This window comes from Cetorhinus maximus, chromosome 21 (genome assembly GCF_964194155.1).
Source record: "Cetorhinus maximus chromosome 21, sCetMax3.hap1.1, whole genome shotgun sequence".
NCBI classification, from domain to species: Eukaryota; Metazoa; Chordata; class Chondrichthyes; order Lamniformes; family Cetorhinidae; genus Cetorhinus; species Cetorhinus maximus.
The window spans coordinates 21372349-21395646 of record NC_135899.1 but is presented as its reverse complement, the minus strand read 5'-3'; the positions used below and the strand labels follow the sequence as shown (position 1 = coordinate 21395646).

General features: G+C 53.2%; 1 protein-coding gene across 10 annotated transcripts in view; it reads left to right on the top strand.

Moving 5' to 3' along the window:
* Window positions 1-134: 134 nt before the first annotated feature.
* Window positions 135-23298, top strand: part of LOC144695740 (RNA-binding protein 4B-like) — a 117921-nt gene continuing 94757 nt past the window's right edge. For 5 of the 10 annotated variants that reach the window (XR_013580007.1, XM_078566708.1, XM_078566709.1 and 2 more), the window contains exons 1-2: window positions 172-452; window positions 1980-2286. Coding sequence is in view for 8 of the 10 variants with exons in the window: in XM_078566708.1 (XP_078422834.1) it covers window positions 348-452; window positions 1980-2286 (412 nt within the window). In the remaining 2 variants the exon portion in view is untranslated. Of the gene's footprint in view, window positions 453-1979; window positions 2287-23298 lie in introns of all 10 variants that reach the window. The other 5 variants (XM_078566706.1, XR_013580005.1, XM_078566707.1 and 2 more) reach the window with 5 other exon arrangements.

Here is a 23298-nt window from a genome sequence, read left to right as displayed (position 1 = left end):
CAGCCGGGCCCTGGCCCAATGATTGACAGCTCGTTCGCCAACCAGAACCCGAGATCGACGGAAGATTTGGGCCAATAGGCGCTAAAGACGAACAAAGCGAATGATGGACGTGGCCCTCTGGCCAATCTCCGTGTGAAGCCGACAGGGGTGGGCGGTAACCAGGAGCAGGGCGGAGCGAGTTGCTCCGCCATCTTTTTTGTTCGCTTGGCGGGTGAGAAAAGCAAAGCTGAGAGCTTCTGAGTGGAGATTTGTTTCTTGCTTTTTGTCTCTCACCCTCCTCGTTCCTGCTCTTTTTTTAACTAGAGGTTTCTCCTTTTCTTGGTAGAGGGGGCGTTTCTAACAAAAAAATGGTGAAGATTTTCGTGGGCAACCTGCCTCGGCCGACGACCGCCGAGGAGATACGAGCCTTGTTTGAGAAATACGGCTCAGTGAGCGAGTGCGACCTGATCAAGGTGAGAGCGTGCCCTGAGGGGAGGGGAGGGGGTGTGTCTGCTGGTGCTTGGTTACTGTGGCAACGAGGAGTTGGGGGGAGGGGGCGGGGGATCGGTTTCTGTGGCATCGGGAGGGGGGCGCGCGGTTTCTGTGGCATCGGGAGGGGGGCGCTCGGTTTCTGTGGCATCGGGAGGGGGGGGGGGGGCGCTCGGTTTCTGTGGCAACATGGGAGCCTCTGCCAGGTTTCTGCCCCCACCCCGGGCACGGTGCTGGTGAATGCGGGACGCCTTTCATTGGGCATATCACAGCTCCCCACCCCCGTCCCTTTCATTTCGTGCCTTCAGTAAATTTGATCTCCTTGGATTGAATTTCTGATCACTCGTTGATTTAACTTAGAAATTATAGCACCCCCCCAACTCAGTGCTACTTCCTGCCCGGCGCTCACCAATCCACAATTCAGCATCACCAATTTTTGACAGATCCGCCACTGTGGGATGGGCAGTGGAGAATAAACATCAGTGGAGAAAGATTGTTCATGGTGCGGCCAACCCTCAGAGCAAAGATAAATGAAAGACAAGATTGTCTTTTTGACAAGTGCTCTGCTGTTTCCGCCCTTGAGCCATTTTCTCATCCACCCCTGCCTGATTTATCCTGGGTTTTTACCAGATCTGAGCTCGACCAGTACCCTTATTTTTGGAGACCTACGCACCAAATATGAAATTTTCCAGGTGGATAAAATTATGAAGGATCGTGATATAGTTGTCAACTAAAAAAAAAACTTGGGAAGAAGTGGCGGGGGTTTAAGACAGTTGGCTGAAGGATTGGAAGGGTTATTGCAAAACATTTTCACTCGGGTTGTGGATGTTTTAGAACTCAGTGCTTCAAAAGGTGGTGGCTTCATCACATTTAGAAAGTGCTTGAATGTTTTAGGCTAAGGTGTGGTAGATTTAAATCAGAGATGAGGAGGAATTACTTTTCTCAAAGGGTCATGAATCAGTGGAATTCACAACCTCAGAGTGCAGTGGATGCCGGGACACTGAATAAGTTTAAGGAGGAGGTAGACAGATTTTTAATTAGTAATGGGTTGAAAGGTTATGGGGAGAGAGCGGGAAATTGGAGTTGAGGCCGAAATGAGATCAGCCATGATTGTAATGAATGGTGGGGCAGGCTCGAGGGGCTGAATTGCCTACTCCTGCTCCTAGTTCTTATGTTCTTATGTATGTATACTTTATGTGCTGTAACCTACAAGGGTGCGGACCAAGAGTTGGAAAGTGCAGTGAGGATGGTTAGCTCTTTTTGTTGGTTAGCACAGACACAGTGGGTCGAATGGGATTCTTCTATGTTGTAAATTTCTTATTCTATCGTTGTGTTGTCACTTCATCAAGATATGATATGATTGCTCCATATATAAGTTGTACAATGAGACACACTATAATTAACTTCTGTTTGGGAAGAAGAAATTTAACCAGACTGTCTAAAGATTTGTTAATATAATTTAATTTGTTAATATAAATGACTAATTTCAGCATCTCCTTATACCTGAACAGAACTATGGCTTTGTGCATATGAAGGATCGGGAAGCAGCAAAGGAGGCGATTGAGAACCTGCATCACTACAAGTTACATGGGGTCTCCATCAATGTGGAGGCCAGCAAGAGTGTGTCCAAATCCTCTACCAAACTGCATGTGGGTAATGTGAGCTCTAGCTGCACCAGCCAGGAGCTGCAGGCCAAGTTTGAGGAATATGGAAATGTCCTAGAGTGCGACATCGTTAAGGACTACGCCTTTGTGCACATGGAGAGGAGCGAAGATGCCATGGAGGCCATCAGGGGGCTGGATGGCACAGAGTTCAAAGGTGAAATTGCTGGATTGGTGTGGGCCATTCAGGGCATTGAGATGTTCCAAATAAACTTCAGTGGTTGTTCACATATTTCCAGTCTGGTCTGCAGATAATAGGAGTGCTTTCAGCAATTAAGGTGTTCACCCAATCACAGTATACCGTGCAGTGTCTGAGCTTCTCCAATCTTTCAGCATGTGACCTGGTAGAGCATTTCTGTGTTTCCTCCAACCCCTCTGAAGTCATGACTGAGGCTCAATGTTGCTGCAAAGAGTAATGGTGTAATTTTCAACCATTGTAGGACACTGTTTTTAGTTTTTACCCTAGGTGATTGCAAAGTGGGAATATCGATGTTTTCAAAAGCATGATGTAGGAGAAAGAAAGCAATAGACCCAACAGTTCTGCTTTGTATAGCTGTGTGTTAATGGGATCTTCACATTAGCTATGTTGAAGTTTGGTAACACTTCTCTACCTTTAATTGCACTCCATCGAGTGGACTGGAATTGGCAGGTCCAATGGGAGTGGGCAATGGGGAGGCTGGCTGCAAATATTTCCCCCAGCTGCATTGCACGCAACAACTTGAGGGATGTAGTTACAGTGGCATGGGATTTTTCAATTTCATAATAACTATGCATGGCCTTTCTGAAATAATGCATTTAATTCATTTATTAGTTTGTTTTCCCTGTTATACCAACTATACAGTCAGCCCCTCATCTACTGGACTAATGCCTCAGACTCAGCATTTTATGCTGGTGCAGTGCTGTGTACTGTATATGAGCACATAGTACAGGGGCCCCTCGGTGCCCCTAAGGAAACTATAGGCCAGTTAGCTTGACGCCTGTTGTGGGGAAGTTATTGGAATCGATCATTAAGGAAGTTATAGCTGGGCACTGAGAAGAGCTCAAGGCATTAGGGAAGAGTCAGCATGGTTTTATGAAAGGAAAATCATGTTTAACCAATTTATTGGAGTTTTTTGAAGGAGTAATCTGCGCAGTGGATAAAGGGGAGCCTGTAGACGCATTGTACTTGGATTTCCAGAAGGCATTTGATAAGGTGCCACGTCAAAGATTATTATGGAAAATGAAAGCGCATGGTGTAGTGGGCAACATATTAGTATGCATAGAAGATTGGCTGTCAGAGAGCAGAGAGTATGCGTAAATGGGCCTTTTTCTGATTAGTAGAATGTGACGAGTGGAGTCCCACAGGGGTCTGTAATGGGGCCTCAACATTTTACGATTTACATCAATGACTTAGATGAGTGGAGTGAAGACATGGTAGCTAAATTTGCAGGTGACAAAAATATAGTAGGAAAGTATGTTGTGAAGAGGACATGAGGAAGTTACAGATGGATATAGATAGGTTGAGTGAGTGGGCAAGATCTAGCAAATGGAGTTTAATGTGGGAAAATATGAAGTTGTTCACTGGCAGGAAGAACAAAGAAGCAGAGTATTACTAAAATGGAAAACGGCTGCATTCTGAGGTGCAGAGGGATCGAGGTGCAGAGGGATCTAGGTGTCCCAGTACAAAAAGTTAGTATGCAGGTACAGCAAGTGATTAAGAAGGCTAATGGAATGCTCTCCTTTATGAGAGGGATTGAACATAGAAGTAAAGATGTTGGCGAGACTGCACCTCGAATACTGTGTGCAGTTTTGGTCTCCTTATTTAAAGAAGGATGTAACTGCATTGGAGGCGGTTCAGAGGAGGTTTACTCAATTGTTACCTAGAATGAGTGGGCTGTCTTATGAGTAAAGGTTGGACAGACTGGGCTTGTTTGCACTGGAGTTTGGAAGAGCGAAGGGTGATTTGATTGAAGTATACAAGATCCTGAATGGCCTTGCCAAGGTGGATGTTGAAAGGATGTTTCCTCTTGTGGGTGAGTCCAGAACTAGGGGGCTCTGTTTTAAACTTAAGGGTCACCCTTTTAGGGCAGAGATGAGGAGAAATGTTTTCTCTGAGGGTTGTACGACTTTGGAACTCTCTGCCTCAGAAGGTGGTGGAGGCGGGGTCATTGAACATTTTTAAGGCAGAGGTAGATTCTTGTTAGGCAAGGGAACATAAGGGGTTAGATGGGAACATGGAAATCAGAACACAAGAAGATCAGCCATCACCATGATCTCATTGAATGGTGGAACAGGTTCAAAGGGCCGAATGGTCTACTCCTGTTCATATTTCTTATGTTCTCATGTTCTAAACCTATTGTGAGACAGCCTTAACAACCAGTAGAGCTAAAGCTAGAGAAAACTTGCTGCTGCTGCACCAGTCTGAAATTATACAGTTTTCCACATTGGCCATATTACAGCCTCTCTGAGATTGCACAAACTGACCATTTCGGCCTCAGTTTAGCAGTGTGCTAATACCTTTCTCTGGATAAGATTGAGAATGCTCAAAACTTCGCGTAGATTCCTTGAAGCCAGCAGAGAGACAATTCTTCCCTTCATTGTTGGTTGGGTGTGAGAGTGTTTCTTTCCTTGGTTAGCTTCTGCTACCAGGTAAATTGCCGATTAGCTGCAAAATTAAACTAGTTTGGATGCTTCTCAGTAAGCTTTCACATAATTTGCCTTTTTTTCCTTTCCTAAGGTTTTCCTTTTCCTATCTCTTTATGTTCATCTGATGGTGAACACTTTTAAAAAAGAATTTGTAATGTTTGGATAATAGCTGGTGAATGTGTTACACTCTTTTGCTTGGCGCTGAGTTTGGTTGAACCTCTGCTACTTAGGTCAGAAGCGGTTTCACCTCTAGCATATCCTTCTCATCGGTACTTCTGGCAATCCAATTGTAACAGATTATTTATCTTAACATAATCGTGTGGAAGCCATTTTAAGAGTTGAATGCAGTTCTGCTGAACTTGATCAAAGACCTCTTTTGTCCTTTGGCTGGTTCATGAGGTGGAGTGACCTGCGATATTGTTAGATTTTAACTGAACCCTGAGTTGAATACCTCTCATTAGATGCCTAACTATAGTAATTGGAATTCATTTTGGGCTTATCAAAATAGCAAATGTTGCTACTGTACTGCAGAATGTAACAGATACCATTACAATTGCTTCCCATCAGCAACAAGCACTCGTGAGTCAGGTATAGCGTTGAGTTCGATGTATAGTAACACCCTCTGCACCAGGGGTGGGTGTCAAACTTAATATGTATTGTGGGGCCTGATTATTGAGCTGGTACTTGACATGAGACACTTCCAGCAAAAGTTGTTCAGACACACTGGGATAGAAATTAGTGTGTATTTCTCTCCATTTGTTTGGGCACAAAACATGCTCAGTATATACCAGCTTTGGCCATGAGGTCCTGCACCTCTTATTCTGCACCAAAGGCATGACCAACACCATATTAGTTACCTTTGCTTTTAGGCAGCTGTCTCAAATTTGCGTGAGGATCATTTAAAATATGTAATCACCCTGTGCTTGTTTTGGGACCCTTCTGCGAAATCCATGGAAAGCTAATTGCAACATGTGCTGCGTTAGTTCCAGTTAGATTTTCCGGTTGTACAGTAGCTCTTTAATGCTTTGAAGCCATTGAAGAAATGATAGTGAATATACTATGTTTTTAACCCCACCCCACCCTTCTTTGGAGCTTGGAAGAGCAGGACTGGTACTTTCAGCTCCACAGCACTACTGTGAGCTGCAGCTTGCCTTTGCTCTGTCTTCCTGCTTCCCCATGTTTTCGAGCTTGCAATGTAAAATCAGACCCTGGAGCTCCCTGTGTGCGCTAAGTATGCCGAGTCTTCTTTTCCTCATTTGCCCAATAGTGGATACAGTCTACCGCTATTTATGCACAACAGAGTGCCCAGATTTCACTCACCCCGTTACTGGCTGATCCTCTCTCAACTCAATAGTATGTTTGCTTTTGTTTCTGCAGGAAATGCTGGACCCTACAACCACACCATTTTCCAGACCGCTCTTCTCTTCTTCATCGCATTTCCCCACCACACCCATGCCTACTTTCCTTCCCTCCCTCGAGTATGTTTCCTCTTGCGGGAAAATCTAGAACTAGGGGTCACTGTCTAAAAATAAGAGATTGCCTATTTAAGAGAGAGATGAGGAGAATAGTTTTCTCTCAGAGTACACTCTGAGTATGTCTTTGGAATTCTCTTCCTCAAAAGGTGAGCCATTCATATGAACAGACAAATTAGGAGCAGGAGTAGACCACTTAGCACCCTGAGCTTGCTCCACCATTCAATATGATGATGTCTGATCTGTTGGTAGCCCGAACTTCACATTCCCACTTGCCTGTGATAACCTTTCACCCCTCTGCATATCAAGAATCTATCTACCTCTGCCTTGAAAATATCCAAAGGCTCACCTTTTGAGGAAGAGAATTCCAAAGACATACTCAGAGTGTACTCTGAGAGAAAACTATTCTCCTCATCTCTCTCTTAAATAGGCAATCTCTTATTCTTAGACAGTGACCCCTAGTTCTAGATTTTCCCGCAAGAGGAAACATACTTTCCACATCCACCCTGTCAAGACCCCTCAGGATCTTAAAGGTTTCAATCAAGCCGCCTCTTATTCTTCTAAACTCCAGCAGATACAAGTCCAGCCTATCTAACCTTTCTTCATAAGAACCCTCCCATTCCAGGCATTAGTCTAGTAAACCTTGTATGAACTGCTTCCAAAGCATTTACATCCTTAAATAAGGAGACCAATATTCTACACCATACACAGTGGCCTCACCAATGCCTTATATAAGTGAAGCATAACCTCCCTATTCTCGTATTCAATTCCTCTAGCAATAAAAGTTAACAGTCTATTAGTTTGCTATTCCTGCATACTAACCTTTTCTGATTCATGCACTTGGACACCCAGATTCCTCTGCATCTCAGAGCTCTGTAATCTCTCACTGTTTAAATTATATGCTTTTTTTTATTCTTCCTGCTGAATGGCCAATTTTACATTTTCTCATATGACACTCCATTTGCCAGAGCTTTGCCCACTCACTTAACCTATCTATGTCCCTTTATAGCCATTTACAACTTATTTCACAACTTACTCTTCACAACTTACTTTCTATCTTTGTGTCATCAGCAAATTTAGCAACTTTATCTTTGGTCCTTTCATCGAAGCCATTATATAAATTTCAAAATGTTGAGGCCCAGCACTGATCCTGTGGCACACCACTCATTTCATTTTGCCAAACAAAAAACACCCATTTATGGCTACTCTCTGTTTCCTGTTAGCTAGCCAATCTTCCATCCATGCTAATCTGTAACCCCCTAATCCGTGATCTCTTATTTTCCGCAATAATCTTTGATATGGCACTTTATCAAATGCCTCCTGGAAATCTTAAGTACAGTCCATCCACTGGTTCCCCTTTATCCACAACACATGTGGCTTCTTCAACAAGCTCCAGTAATGCTGAAAAAAGAGACTATTTTATGTCAAAGCCTTTTGTTTTGCACTCATCAGGGCAGTCCGCAAGAAAATACCAGTGTCACAAGAAACAACCTATTTATACTGTATGAGAAGAGAGTGTTGATTGGTTGGAAAGTGGATTCTGATCAGTAGAGGCACTGCATTAGTAGAGGAATACATCAGTTGGTGGTGACTGACAGTTAACTGCCAAGCATTGTTTGAAATTTAAACCAGGCAGCTTGACTCTGGTCAAGACATTGCCCTGGGGAATGAACCGGCGAATGGATGTCTTGTTTAGCTGAAACAGGTGAAATGTGTGTACATGTTCTTTCTGCAAAGAACAGAGCCCTGTGTATTAATATATGTAGCTGCCAGCACACGCAAATGTGCCACACTGTGAGCCCGAATGACAATCTTAAATTAGTTGTCGGTGTAATTCTTAACACTCTGATAATTATTTAGCAAATGTTGTCCAATCACGGAATCAAATCTAATGTTCAACACTGTTTTGAGTTTTGCAAGCATGGGCTTGTACCTTGCCCGCTATGAACAGCGGCTGGGACATGCTGTTTGATATGATCCGCCAATCTTTGGGATGTACGGCCTACATATCTAGCATCACACTGGCACTGAAATTAATATACCAGATTACTCATTTGTGTGATAGGCAGAACATCTTTGGCTTGACAGCAGCATCCTGTTAGTGGCGAATGCCACCTGTGTTGCATAGTAGCAGCGTGAAACAGCTAGCTTCACCTGTTGCTGAAATTTTTAAGGTAGGTTACCCAGGAAGGGCAAGGTGAAGTAGACTGGGTACTTTTCAGGGCCAAAAGTGATGGCTTGGGCCCATTTAGAGTTTGCTTCCCATACAGTATAAATATGTTGTTTCCTGTGACATAGGTATTTTCTGGAAAATAGTCCTGACGAAAAGCTTTGACAAAAATAAAGTCTCTCTTTTCAGCAATATTCAAGTTCTGTACTACTAAATGACTATTTGAACTCTAGTAATTTGGTTAAATGTGATTTCCCTTTAACAAAACTATGTTGACTCTACCTGGTTACCTTGAATTTAACTAAGTGCCCCGGTATAACATCTTTTTTTCCATGACAGATGTTAAGCTAGCTGACCTGTAGTTTCCTGCTTTCTATCTCCCTTCTTGAATAAAGGAATTACATTTGCTATTTTACAATCTAATGGAACCTTCCGTGAACCAAGGGAATATTGAAAAATTAAAACCAAAGCATCAACTCTCTCACCAGCCACTCCTTTTGAGATCTTAGGGTGAACTTGTCAGCCCGCAGCTCCAGCCATTTGCTCAATACTACTTCCCTGGTGATTGTAATTTTCCCAAGCTCCTCCCTCCCTTACACTTCCTGATTTACATCTGCTTCTGGGATGTTACTTGCATCCTCTATAGTGCAGACCGATGCAAAATACCTATTCAATTCATCTGGCATCTCCTTAGTTTCCATTTTTAATTCCCCAGACTCACTTTCTATAGGACTGGCATACCCTTTGCTAACTCTTTCTTTTTAAAATATCTATGGATGCTCTTACTATCTTTATTTCTAGCTAGCTTTCTCTAGTGTACTCATTTCCCCCCCTCATAATCCTTTAATCGCTCTTTGCTTTTTTTCATATTCTGTCCAATCTTCTGACCTGCCATCCATCCTTGTACAATTATATGTGATTTCTTTAAGTTTGATGCTATTTTTAACTTCTTAGTTAACCACAGATGGTGGGTCCTCCCCTTGGAATTTTTCTTTCTTGTTGGAATGTATCTATTCTGTGTATTCTAAAATATCCCTTTAAATGTTTGCTACTGCATCTTTGTTGACCTGTCCCTTAACCTCATTTGCCAGTTCACTTTAGCTAGCTCTGCTTTCATGCCCTCAAAATTGCCCTCATTTAATACTTGTCTTAGACCCACTCCTCTTCCCTCAAAATGAATGTAGAATTCAATTATCTTATAATTGTTGCTACTTAGGGATGCCTTCTATATGAGGTTATTCATTAATCCTATCTTGTTGAACAATACCAGGTCTAGTACAGCCAGTTTTCTGGCTCTCCTCAGAAACTGCCCCTAAAACATTCTTTGATCTAGGCTACCTTTGCCTATCAGATTTTTCCAGTCTGTATGTAGATTAAAATCCCCCATGATTATTGCCATACCGTTCTGACAAGCTCCCATTATTTCTTCCTTCATATTCTGTCCTGTGTGGTTCCATTTCTCATCTCTACTGAAACCGCTTCTATTTCCTGGTTTTCTGAATTTGGGTCATCTCTCTCGATTTTGCTAATACCATCATTAATTAACAGAGCCACCCCTCCATCTTTTCCTAGCTTCCTGTCCTTTCTAAATGTCATGTACCTTTCGATATTCAGCTCCCAATCTATGTTATCCTGCAGCTATGTCTCTGGAATGGCTATCAAATTGTACTTATTTACTTCTGTTTGAGCTGTCAGTTCATCTGTTTCGTTTCAAATGCTATGTGCATTTAGATACAGAATCTTTAGTTTTGTCCTTTTGTTATTTTTGTAACCTCTAGCCCTTACCTGCCATTTACTCTTAGATGTGTACTCACTGTCTCTTTCTGTCACAGTCTCTTTATTATTTCTCACTTGCCTTATCTCTACTCTTTAGCTTATCACACCTTCCCAAATCTGATCCCTTGCCTCCACTATCCAGTTTAAAATCCTTTCCACTTCCCAAGTTATGCAGCTCGTTAGCACACTGGTCCCACCACGGTTCAGGTGTAGACCATCCCAACGATACAGCCCTCAATTTCCCCAGTACTGGTGTCAATGCCGCACGAACTGGAACCCACTCCTGCCACATCTGTCTTTGAGCCATGCATTAATTAATCTTATTCGCCCTATGCCAGTTTGAATGTGGTCATATAATAATGCAGAGATTATTACCGTTTGAGGTTTTGATTCTTAGTTTGGTGCCGAGCTCCTCAAACTGACTATGTACAATCACTTTCCTTATCCTGCCCATGTCATTGATACCTACATGGACTGTGACTTGTCCTTCACCCTCCCAGTCCAAGTTCCTCTCCAGCCGTGAGCAGATGTCCCGAACCCTGGCACTTGGTAGGTGACACTGCCTTCTGGACATTAGCTCTTCGCCGCAGAGAACAGTGTCAATCCTCCATGCTATTGTGTTCCCTACTACCACTCTATTCCTTTCAGCTCCACCTGCTTGAAAGGTTTCCTGTATCATGGATGTTCAGTCAGCTCATCCACCCTGCAACCCCCATTCTCATCCAAAGAACTGCACCCCTTTCCACTTTGACTGTGTGTCTCTCTCTCTTTCTCTCTCTCTCTCTCCCCGCCCCGTTCGTACACATTGTCTCTCTCTCCCCCGTTCTCTCTCTCTCTCTCCCTCCCTCCCCAGTTCTCTCTCTCTCCCTCCCCGTTCTCTCTCTCTCCCTCCCCGTTCTCTCTCTCTCTCCCTCCCCGTTCTCTCTCTCTCCCTCCCCGTTCTATCTCTCTCCCTCCCCGTTCTCTCTCTCTCCCTCCCTGTTCTCTCTCTCTCCCCGTTCCCTCTCTCTCTCTCCCCGTTCTCTCTCTCTCTCTCCCCGTTCTCTCTCTCTCTCTCCCCGTTCTCTCTCTCTCTCTCCCCGTTCTCTCTCTCCCCGTTCTCACTCTCTCTCTCCCCGTTCTCTCTCTCTTTCTCCCTGTTCTCTCTCTCTTTCTCCCCGTTCTCTCTCTCCCCGTTCTCTCTCTCTCTCCCCGTTCTCTCTCTCCCTCTCTCTCTCTCTCTCTTTCTCCCCGTTCTCTCTCTTTCTCCCCGTTCTCTCTCTCTCTCTCTCCCCGTTCTCTCTCTCTCCCCGTTCTCTCTCTCTCCCCGTTCTCTCTCTCTCCCCGTTCTCTCTCTCTCCCCGTTCTCTCTCTCTCCCCGTTCTCTCTCTCTCCCCGTTCTCTCTCTCTCCCCGTTCTCTCTCTCTCCCCGTTCTCTCTCTCTCCCCGTTCTCTCTCTCTCCCCGTTCTCTCTCTCTCCCCGTTCTCTCTCTCTCCCCGTTCTCTCTCTCTCCCCGTTCTCTCCTCTCTCTCTCTCTCTCTCTCTCTCCCCGCCCCTGTGCTCTCTCTCTCCCCGCCCCTGTGCTATCTCTCTCCCCGCCCCCCGTGCTCTCTCTCTCCCCGCCCCCCGTGCTCTCTCTCTCCCCGCCCCCCGTGCTCTCTCTCTCCCCGCCCCCGTGCTATCTCTCTCCCCGCCCCCCGTGCTCTCTCTCTCTCTCCCCGCCCCCCGTGCTCTCTCTCTCTCTCCCCGCCCCCCGTGCTCTCTCTCTCTCCCCGCCCCCCGTGCTCTCTCTCTCTCTCCCCGCCCCCCGTGCTCTCTCTCTCTCTCCCCGCCCCCCGTGCTCTCTCTCTCTCTCCCCGCCCCCCGTGCTCTCTCTCTCCCCGCCCCCCGTGCTCTCTCTCTCCCCGCCCCCCGTGCTCTCTCTCTCCCCGCCCCCCGTGCTCTCTCTCTCCCCGCCCCCCGTGCTCTCTCTCTCCCCGCCCCCCGTGCTCTCCTCTCCCCGCCCCCCGTGCTCTCTCTCTCCCCGCCCCCCGTGCTCTCTCTCTCCCCGCCCCCCGTGCTCTCTCTCTCTCCCCGCCCCCCGTGCTCTCTCTCTCCCCGCCCCCCGTGCTCTCTCTCTCCCCGCCCCCCGTGCTCTCTCTCTCTCTCCCCGCCCCCCGTACTCTCTCTCTCTCTCCCCGCTCCCCGTGCTCTCTCTCTCCCCGCCCCCCGTGCTCTCTCTCTCCCCGCCCCCCGTGCTCTCTCTCTCCCCGCCCCCCGTGCTCTCTCTCTCCCCGCCCCCCGTGCTCTCTCTCTCCCCGCCCCCCGTGCTCTCTCTCTCCCCGCCCCCCCGTGCTCTCTCTCTCCCCGCCCCCCGTGCTCTCTCTCTCTCCGCCCCCCGTGCTCTCTCTCTCTCCGCCCCCCGTGCTCTCTCTCTCCCCGCCCCCCGTGCTCTCTCTCTCTCCCCGCCCCCCGTGCTCTCTCTCTCTCTCCCCGCCCCCGTGCTCTCTCTCTCTCTCCCCGCCCCCCGTGCTCTCTCTCTCCCCGCCCCCCCCGTGCTCTCTCTCTCCCCGCCCCCCGTGCTCTCTCTCTCCCCGCCCCCCGTGCTCTCTCTCTCCCCGCCCCCCGTGCTCTCTCTCTCTCCCCGCCCCCCGTGCTCTCTCTCTCCCCGCCCCCCCGTGCTCTCTCTCTCCCCGCCCCCCGTGCTCTCTCTCTCCCCGCCCCCCGTGCTCTCTCTCTCCCCGCCCCCCCGTGCTCTCTCTCTCTCTCCCCGCCCCCCGTGCTCTCTCTCTCCCCGCCCCCCGTGCTCTCTCTCCCCGCCCCCCGTGCTCTCTCTCCCCGCCCCCCGTGCTCTCTCTCTCCCCGCCCCCCGTGCTCTCTCTCTCCCCCGCCGCCCCCCCGTGCTCTCTCTCTCCCCGCCCCCCGTGCTCTCTCTCTCCCCGCCCCCCGTGCTCTCTCTCTCCCCGCCCCCCGTGCTCTCTCTCTCCCCGCCCCCCGTGCTCTCTCTCTCCCCGCCCCCCGTGCTCTCTCTCTCCCCGCCCCCCGTGCTCTCTCTCTCCCCGCCCCCCGTGCTCTCTCTCTCCCCGCCCCCCGTGCTCTCTCTCTCCCCGCCCCCCGTGCTCTCTCTCTCCCCGCCCCCCGTGCTCTCTCTCTCCCCGCCCCCCGTGCTCTCTCTCTCTCCCCACCCCCCGTGCTCTCTCTCTCTCTCCCCGCCCCCCGTGCTCTCTCTCTCTCTCCCCGCCCCCCGTGCTCTCTCTCTCTCTCCCCGCCCTCCGTGCTCTCTCTCTCTCCCCGCCCCCCGTGCTCTCTCTCTGTCTCTCTCTCTCTCTCCCCCCCCCCGCCCCCCGTGCTCTCTCTCTCTCTCCCCCCCCCGGCCCCCCCGTGCTCTCTCTCTCTCCTCGCCCCCCGTGCTCTCTCTCTCTCCCTGCCCCCCGTGCTCTCTCTCCCTGCCCCCCGTGCTCTCTCTCTCTCTCCCCGCCCCCCAGTGCTCTCTCTCTCTCCCCGCCTCCCAGTGCTCTCATTCTCTCCCCGCCCCCCGTGCTCTCTCTCTCTCTCCCCGCCCCCCGTGCTCTCTCTCTCTCCCCGCCCCCCGTGCTCTCTCTCTCCCCGCCCCCCGTGCTCTCTCTCTCCCCGCCCCCCGTGCTCTCTCTCTCCCCGCCCCCCGTGCTCTCTCTCTCCCCGCCCCCCGTGCTCTCTCTCTCTCCCCGCCCCCCGTGCTCTCTCTCTCTCTCCCCGCCCCCCGTGCTCTCTCTCTCTCTCCCCGCCCCCCGTGCTCTCTCTCTCTCTCCCCGCCCCCCGTGCTCTCTCTCTCTCTCCCCGCCCCCCGTGCTCTCTCTCTCTCTCCCCGCCCCCCGTGCTCTCTCTCTCTCTCCCCGCCCCCCGTGCTCTCTCTCTCTCTCCCCGCCCCCCGTGCTCTCTCTCTCTCTCCCCGCCCCCCGTGCTCTCTCTCTCTCTCCCCGCCCCCCGTGCTCTCTCTCTCTCTCTCACTCTCCCCCCCCGCCCCCCGTGCTCTCTCTCTTTCCCCCCCCGCCCCCCCGTGCTCTCTCTCTCTCCTCGCCCCCCGTGCTCTCTCTCCTCGCCCCCCGTGCTCTCTCTCTCTCCCCGCCCCCCGTGCTCTCTCTCTCTCCCTGCCTCCCAGTGCTCTCTCTCTCTCCCCGCCTCCCAGTGCTCTCTCTCTCTCCCCGCCCCCCGTGCTCTCTCTCTCTCTCCCCGCCCCCCGTGCTCTCTCTCTCTCTCCCCGCCCCCCGTGCTCTCTCTCTCTCTCCCCGCCCCCCGTGCTCTCTCTCTCTCCCCGCCCCCCGTGCTCTCTCTCTCTCTCTCTCTCCCCCCCCGCCCCCCGTGCTCTCTCTCTCTCCCCCCCCGCCCCCCCGTGCTCTCTCTCTCTCCTCGCCCCCCGTGCTCTCTCTCCTCGCCCCCCGTGCTCTCTCTCTCTCCCCGCCCCCCGTGCTCTCTCTCTCTCTCCCCGCCCCCCAGTGCTCTCTCTCTCTCTCCCCGCCTCCCAGTGCTCTCTCTCTCTCCCCGCCCCCCGTGCTCTCTCTCTCTCTCCCTGCCCCCCTGTGCTCTCTCTCCCCGCCCCCTGTGCTCTCTCTCCCCGCCCCCTGTGCTCTCTCTCTCTCCGCCCCCTGTGCTCTCTCTCTCTCTCTGCCCCCTGTGCTCTCTCTCTCTCTGCCCCCTGTGCTCTCTCTCTCTCTGCCCTCTGTGCTCTCTCTCTCTCTCTCTCTCCCCGTGCTCTCTCTCTCTCCCTCTCTCCCCGTGCTCTCTCTCTCTCTCTCTCTCTCTCTCCCTCCCCGTGCTCTCTCTCTCTCTCTGTCTCTCCCCGTGCTCTCTCTCTCTCTCCCCGTGCTCTCTCTCTCTCTCCCCGTGCTCTCTCTCTCCCCGTGCTCTCTCTCTCTCTCTCCCCGTTCTCTCTCTCTCCCCGTTCTCTCTCTCTCCCCGTTCTCTCTCTCTCCCCGTTCTCTCTCTCTCCCCGTTCTCTCTCTCTCCCGTTCTCTCTCTCTCCCCGTTCTCTCTCTCTCCCCGTTCTCTCTCTCTCCCCGTTCTCTCTCTCTCCCCGTTCTCTCTCTCTCCCCGTTCTCTCTCTCTCTCCCCGTTCTCTCTCTCTCCCCGTTCTCTCTCTCTCCCCGTTCTCTCTCTCTCCCCGTTCTCTCTCTCTCCCCGTTCTCTCTCTCTCTCTCTCTCTCTCTCTCTCTCCCCGCCCCTGTGCTCTCTCTCTCCCCCGCCCCCCATGCTCTCTCTCTCTCTCCCCCCCGCCCCCCGTGCTCTCTCTCTCTCCCCCCCCGCCCCCCGTGCTCTCTCTCTCCCCGCCCCCCGTGCTCTCTCTCTCCCCGCCCCCCGTGCTCTCTCTCTCCCCGCCCCCCTTGCTCTCTCTCTCCCCGCCCCCCGTGCTCTCTCTCTCCCCGCCCCCCGTGCTCTCTCTCTCCCCGCCCCCCGTGCTCTCTCTCTCTCTCCCCGCCCCCCGTGCTCTCTCTCTCTCTCCCCGCCCCCCGTGCTCTCTCTCTCTCTCCCCGCCCCCCGTGCTCTCTCTCTCCCCGCCCCCCAGTGCTCTCTCTCTCTCCCCGCCCCCCGTGCTCTCTCTCTCTCTCTCTCTCTCCCCCCCCGCCCCCCGTGCTCTCTCTCTCTCCCCCCCTGTGCTCTCTCTCTCTCCTCGCCCCCCGTGCTCTCTCTCCTCGCCCCCCGTGCTCTCTCTCCTCGCCCCCGTGCTCTCTCTCTCTCCCCGCCCCCCGTGCTCTCTCTCTCTCTCTCTCTCTCCCCCCCCGCCCCCTGTGCTCTCTCTCTCTCCCCCCCTGTGCTCTCTCTCTCTCCCCGCCCCCCGTGCTCTCTCTCTCTCTCTCCGCCCCCCGTGCTCTCTCTCTCCCCGCCCCCCGTGCTCTCTCTCTCTCTCTCTCCCCCCCGCCCCCCGTGCTCTCTCTCTCTCCCCCCCCGCCCCCCCGTGCTCTCTCTCTCTCCTCGCCCCCCGTGCTCTCTCTCCTCGCCCCCCGTGCTCTCTCTCTCTCCCCGCGCCCCGTGCTCTCTCTCTCTCTCCCCGCCCCCCAGTGCTCTCTCTCTCTCCCCGCCTCCCAGTGCTCTCTCTCTCTCCCCGCCCCCCGTGCTCTCTCTCTCTCTCCCCGCCCCCCGTGCTCTCTCTCTCTCCCCTCCCCCGTGCTCTCTCTCTCTCTCCCCGCCCCCCCGTGCTCTCTCGCTCTCCCCGCCCCCCCGTGCTCTCTCTCTCTCCCCCGCCCCCCGTGCTCTCTCTCTCTCCCCGCCCCCCCGTGCTCTCTCTCTCTCCCCGCCCCCCCGTGCTCTCTCTCTCTCCCCGCCCCCCCGTGCTCTCTCTCTCTCCCCGCCCCCTGTGCTCTCTCTCCCCGCCCCCTGTGCTCTCTCTCTCTCTCTGCCCCCTGTGCTCTCTCTCTCTCTCTGCCCCCGTGCTCTCTCTCTCTCTCTCTCTCTCCCCCGTGCTCTCTCTCTCTCTCTCTCTCCCCGTGCTCTCTCTCTCTCTGTCTCTCCCCGTGCTCTCTCTCTCTCTCCCCGTGCTCTCTCTCTCTCTCCCCGTGCTCTCTCTCTCTCCCCGTTCTCTCCCTCTCCCCGCTCTCTCTCTCTCGCCGTTCTCTCTCTCTCTCTCTCTCTCTCTCTCTCTCCCCGCCCCCCGTGCTCTCTCCCTCCCCGCCCCCCGTGCTCTCTCTCTCCCCGCCCCCCGTGCTCTCTCTCTCTCCCCGCCCCCCCGTGCTCTCTCTCTCTCCCCGCCCCCCCGTGCTCTCTCTCTCTCCCCGCCCCCTGTGCTCTCTCTCCCCGCCCCCTGTGCTCTCTCTCTCTCTCTGCCCCCTTGTGCTCTCTCTCTCTCTCTGCCCCCGTGCTCTCTCTCTCTCTCTCTCTCCCCCGTGCTCTCTCTCTCTCTCTCTCTCCCCGTGCTCTCTCTCTCTCTGTCTCTCCCCGTGCTCTCTCTCTCTCTCCCCGCTCTCTCTCTCTCTCCCCGTGCTCTCTCTCTCTCTCCCCGTGCTCTCTCTCTCTCTCCCCGTGCTCTCTCTCTCTCTCTCCCCGTTCTCTCCTCTCCCCGCTCTCTCTCTCTCGCCGTTCTCTCTCTCTCTCTCTCTCTCTCTCTCTCTCTCTCCCCCGCCCCCCGTGCTCTCTCTCTCCCCGCCCCCCGTGCTCTCTCTCTCCCCGCCCCCCGTGCTATCTCTCTCCGCCCCCCGTGCTCTCTCTCTCCCCGCCCCCCGTGCTCTCTCTCTCCCCGCCCCCCGTGCTCTCTCTCTCCCCGCCCCCCGTGCTCTCTCTCTCCCCGCCCCCCGTGCTCTCTCTCTCCCCGCCCCCCGTGCTCTCTCTCCCCCCGCCCCCCGTGCTCTCTCTCTCCCCGCCCCCCGTGCTCTCTCTCTCCCCGCCCCCCGTGCTCTCTCTCTCTCCGCCCCCCGTGCTCTCTCTCTCTCCCCGCCCCCCGTGCTCTCTCTCTCTCTCCCGCCCCCCCAGTGCTCTCTCTCCCGCCCCCCAGTGCTCTCACTCTCTCCCCGCCTCCCAGTGCTCTCTCTCTCTCCCCGCCCCCCGTGCTCTCTCTCTCTCCCCGCCCCCCGTGCTCTCTCTCTCTCCCCGCCCCCCTCTGCTCTCTCGCTCTCCCCGCCCCCCCGTGCTCTCTCTCTCCCCGCCCCCCCCCGTGTTCTCTCTCTCTCCCCCGCCCCCTGTGCTCTCTCTCCCCGCCCCCTGTGCTCTCTCTCTCTCTCTGCCCCCTGTGCTCTCTCTCTCTCTGCCACCTGTGCTCTCTCTCTCTCTGCCCTCTGTGCTCTCTCTCTCTCTCTCTGCCCCCGTGCTCTCTCTCTCTCTCCCCGTGCTCTCTCTCTCTCTCTCTCTCTCCCCGTGCTCTCTCTCTCTCTCTCTCTCCCCGTGCTCTCTCTCTCTCCCCGTGCTCTCTCTCTCTCCCCGTGCTCTCTCTCTCTCTCCCCGTGCTCTCTCTCTCTCCCCGTTCTCTCTCTCTCCCCGTTCTCTCTCTCTCCCCGTTCTCTCTCTCTCCCCGTTCTCTCTCTCTCCCCGTTCTCTCTCTCTCCCCGTTCTCTCTCTCTCCCCGTTCTCTCTCTCTCCCCGTTCTCTCTCTCTCCCCGTTCTCTCTCTCTCCCCGTTCTCTCCCTCTCCCCGTTCTCTCTCTCTCCCCGTTCTCTCTCTCTCTCTCTCTCTCTCTTCCCCCGCCCCCCGTGCTCTCTCTCTCTCTCCCCGCCCCCCGTGCTCTCTCTCTCTCTCCCCGCCCCCGTGCTCTCTCTCTCCCCCGCCCCCCCGTGCTCTCTCTCTCCCGCCCCCCGTGCTCTCTCTCTCCCCGCCCCCCGTGCTCTCTCTCTCCCCGCCCCCCGTGCTCTCTCTCTCCCCGCCCCCCGTGCTCTCTCTCTCCCCGCCCCCCGTGCTCTCTCTCTCTCCCCCCCGCCCCCCCGTGCTCTCTCTCTCTCCTCGCCCCCCGTGCTCTCTCTCCTCGCCCCCCGTGCTCTCTCTCTCTCCCCGCCCCCCGTGCTCTCTCTCTCTCTCCCCGCCCCCCAGTGCTCGCTCTCTCTCCCCGCCTCCCAGTGCTCTCTCTCTCTCCCTGCCCCCCGTGCTCTCTCTCTCTCTCCCCGCCCCCCCGTGCTCTCTCTCTCTCCCCGCCCCCCTGTGCTCTCTCGCTCTCCCCGCCCCCCCGTGCTCTCTCTCTCCCCGCCCCCCGTGCTCTCTCTCTCCCCGCCCCCCCGTGCTCTCTCTCTCCCCGCCCCCCGTGCTCTCTCTCTCCCCGCCCCCCGTGCTCTCTCTCTCTCCCCGCCCCCGTGCTCTCTCTCTCTCCCCGCCCCCGTGCTCTCTCTCTCTCCCCGCCCCCGTGCTCTCTCTCTCTCTCCCCGCCCCCCGTGCTCTCTCTCTCTCCCCGCCCCCCGTGCTCTCTCTCTCTCTCCCCGCCCCCCGTGCTCTCTCTCTCTCCCCGCCCCCCGTGCTCTCTCTCTCTCCCCGCCCCCGTGCTCTCTCTCTCCCCGCCCCCCGTGCTCTCTCTCTCTCCGCCCCCCGTGCTCTCTCTCTCCCCGCCCCCCGTGCTCTCTCTCTCTCCCCGCCTCCCGTGCTCTCTCTCTCTCTCCCCGCCCCCGTGCTCTCTCTCTCTCTCCCGCCCCCCGTGCTCTCTCTCTCTCTCCCCGCCCCCCGTGCTCTCTCTCTCTCTCCCCGCCCCCCGTGCTCTCTCTCTCTCCCCGCCCCCGTGCTCTCTCTCTCTCTCTCTCTCCCCCTCCGCCCCCCGTGCTCTCTCTCTCTCCCCCCCCGCCCCCCCATGTTCTCTCTCCCTCCCCGCCTCCCCGTGCTCTCTCTCTCTCCCCCCCCCGCCCCCCCGTGCACTCTCTCTCTCCTCGCCCCCCGTGCTCTCTCTCCTCGTCCCCCGTGCTCTCTCTCTCTCCCCGCCCCCCGTGCTCTCTCTCTCTCTCCCCGCCCCCCAGTGCTCTCTCTCTCTCCCGCCTCCCAGTGCTCTCTCTCTCTCCCCGCCCCCCGTGCTCTCTCTCTCTCTCCCCGCCCCCCCGTTCTCTCTCTCTCCCCGCCCCCCCGTTCTCTCTCTCTCCCCGCCCCCCCGTTCTCTCTCTCTCCCCGCCCCCCCGTGCTCTCTCTCTCTCCCCGCCCCCCGTGCTCTCTCTCCCCGCCCCCTGTGCTCTCTCTCTCTCTCTACCCCCTGTGCTCTCTCTCTCTCTCTGCCCCCTGTGCTCTCTCTCTCTCTGCCCCCTGTGCTCTCTCTCTCTCTGCCCCCGTGCTCTCTCTCTCTCTCTCTCCCCGTGCTCTCTCTCTCTCTCCCCGTGCTCTCTCTCTCTCTCCCCGTGCTCTCTCTCTCTCTCCCCGTGCTCTCTCTCTCTCTCCCCGTGCTCTCTCTCTCTCTCCCCGTGCTCTCTCTCTCTCTCCCCGTGCTCTCTCTCTCTCTCCCCGTGCTCTCTCTCTCTCTCCCCGTGCTCTCTCTCTCTCTCCCCGTGCTCTCTCTCTCTCTCCCCGTGCTCTCTCTCTCTCTCCCCGTGCTCTCTCTCTCTCTCCCCGTGCTCTCTCTCTCTCTCCCCGTGCTCTCTCTCTCTCTCCCCGTGCTCTCTCTCTCTCTCTCCCCGTGCTCTCTCTCTCTCTCTCCCCCGTGCTCTCTCTCTCTCTCTCCCCGCCCCCCCGTGCTCTCTCTCTCTCTCTCTCTCTCCCCGCCCCCGTTCTCTCTCTCTCTCTCTCTCTCTCCCCGCCCCCGTTCTCTCTCTCTCTCTCTCTCCCCGTGCTCTCTCTCTCTCGCTCTCTATCTCTCCCCGTTCTCTCTCTCTCTCCCTCTCTCTTCCCGTTCTCTCTCCCTCCCCACCCCACCCCCCGTGCGCTCTCTCTCTCCTTATACACTGAACTCTCCCAGGCGACAGGATCGTTATATCATGGGATGATGAAGGGTGGTTGGGTGTGGTGGAGAAAGCTGCCGAATTGCAGGCTTTACATAGTTTAGTTCTGCCGGTTTGTTAGAAGCTGCACCTTGAATTCCCGTCAGCCCAAATTTCAACATGACCACAAACACCGCAGTCTGTATGAAATTGCTCATTTGGTGCTTGTCATTTTGGTACAGCATGGGTTGGATGCAGAATGAAACACTACTTTGCCCCAGATTCCGAAGAGCATTCCATACTGCAACAACTCGATATCTTTCAATATTCCATACCAAACCTTATGTGGTTTCTCTGAGTGAGTACTAATTCAGTACTTTTGCTCAGTATTGGAATAAGTCTGACCAAGCAAGATATCCTCATGTAGGCTGAATTGGAACCGTCTCTACTAATTGAAAGCTAATGCTAAAGAATAAACAGTTGCTGTCTGAGGCAAAGTGATACCTGAATGCTGAATGCATATATCACCTCTAATTTATTATTTAGGTTTCAAACTAAAGTCACTAATCTTTGGATCCCTTCACCAGTGAATTTACGTGTTATTCTTCCAGGTACTGTTTTCATGCCTCTGCACTTCTTGTGACACTTCAGCTGTGTTTCTTGATTTCAGTAGCTGCTTATCTTGTCATGTTTGCCTGAGAAGTTGTGCTGTTCCTAGTTCTCAACTTTTTTTTCGAAAGAGTTGCAAATGTGTTTTGTAAAACCTTTTTAATGTGGATTACGTCCTGAATTTCTGTTGCACGTGAACAGTGATTTATTTTGTGTGCATCACCTTGTCAACTCCCTTTGCGGAGGTACTATTCGCAATTGAATTAGAGTTTTGTGACCAGAATCCAGAAATCCTACTGTTGGGAATTGTGTTGGTTTGTGTTCATCAAGAGTGGGTGGAGTTCATATCCAGTTCAAATCTTTGATATTCGACCCAAAGTCTCCCAGGTTGGAGATGTGCCTAATTTTAATCCTAATTCCCTGGTGAAAATTACCTTTTTCTCATCATTTCGTCAGAGGGACAATTTGGATGCCGTATCTGGATGCAGTTAGGTCAGGAGATCAGTGCCCAGAAATGGTCTCAGTATTGTTGTCATGATGATTAACTAATCATGACCTTACTTGGCAGCTTCCAGAACCTCCCAAAATGTGCCATTGAAGTACTTTTGGAGCGCAGTCAATGTTGTAATGTAGGAAATGCTCCAGCCAGTTTGCACACAATCAACACCTAGATTTGAGAATGGAATGGTGACCTGGGGTAATGCATTTTAGTGATTTTGATTGAGGGGCACATGTTGGCCAGGAGACCATGGAGAACTTTTCCACTTTTCTTTGAATCTCGCCATGGGACCTTGCACGTCCACCTGAGAGAGGAGATTGGGCCTCTGATTAACATCTCATCTCTGAAACATGGCACCCATGATCGTGCAGTGCTCCCTTAGCTCTGTGTTAGAATGTTAGCCTGGATTTAAGTTTCTGAAGTGGACTTGAGCCCATAAATTCTAACTCAGTGGCACCTCAGAGCCAAAAAAAAAAAATTGACTTTTTGCTGTAATTTTATCTCTGCATGCATAACACATGCTGTCTTTTTGCTTGTCAATCTGTTCTTTTGCTCCTTGTCTCATCATCCCTATTTCTGCCTCCATACTATTTCCTTTATGTTGCCCTACATCTTTGTTCACTGATCTTGCATTTTTTTGAAAACTTACTGTTTGCAGCAAATTGCTAGAACTGAGTACTGGACTGGATGAGAAGGAATATGGGGCCATGAGATATTCAATATGTGTGTCAATGAGTGAGAAAATTAGGCAGTATTCATGTGGAGTGGGGCTTGAGCCAAGAGGGATTGGAGTTGAGAAATGGAAAGGTATTGGACTGAGTGCTAGGAACGTGTAATGTTGTGGGGGGATGCAATCATACCTCGTAAGTGACTAAAAAGCAGGTTATACTTTGGGGAAACTTGACATGGCTGTAAGAAAAAGGAGCCAGTGACTGTGAAATTACATTTTTGTCTTTGGATAGCGATATACCGAATCGTTGTGTTTTTATTCAGACTTGCACCTTCTTATCCTACGACAGAAATACAATGTGACTGAAGGTGAATTACAGAAAAGATTGTAGTTTGTTTGAAAATTAACATTAGAAGGCAATAAATTGAAGTGGGAATTGGCTTCTGAGACTAGATAGGACCCAGGAAGAATGTTGCTGGAAGAGAATGGAATCTAAGTGTGGAGTCAGGGGTGAGACCCAGCAAAGATTAAGCCTATCAGCGGAGATCCTGAACAGGGAGTTACTGGCGTTTTAGCATGGAGCTGCACAAGGAAGGTGTAGGGGAATGTGCAGTATTGGCACGCTTCAGAAATGAGAAATGAGTGAGTAAAATGATATGGGACTAAGGAATTAAATAGTCAGGCAAGATGTTCCTTTGTGCTTAAGGTTAAGCCTAGGAGATTCATATTGAAGTTATGCAGCTGAAGGATTTGGTTGGGGGAGGCCTCTAGGCTGGAAGTTGAAACTGAGTCCTTTTGCGACAGTCGTGGAAATTGTAGTTGCAGAGGAAAAGTGCGTGCAAGCACAAGCGACAGAGTTCCTGCTTCTTTTGTAGCTTATCTGAAACTGAGTCTGGGGTAGTAGACTGGAACTTATGCAATCATTGAGCTGACAGAAAATGTGACCACATCCATGAGCAGATTGGGTGGGTGGGTGATTCAGCTTCAAGATTATTGTATTGAAGTGACAGGAGTGTTGGTCGTTACTGATGACAAGTCCCCAACCTTTTGGCCCTGTCAATCATATTGTACATGTAGTTAAAATCCGATTGCTATAAGGGGTACAGAATGTTATA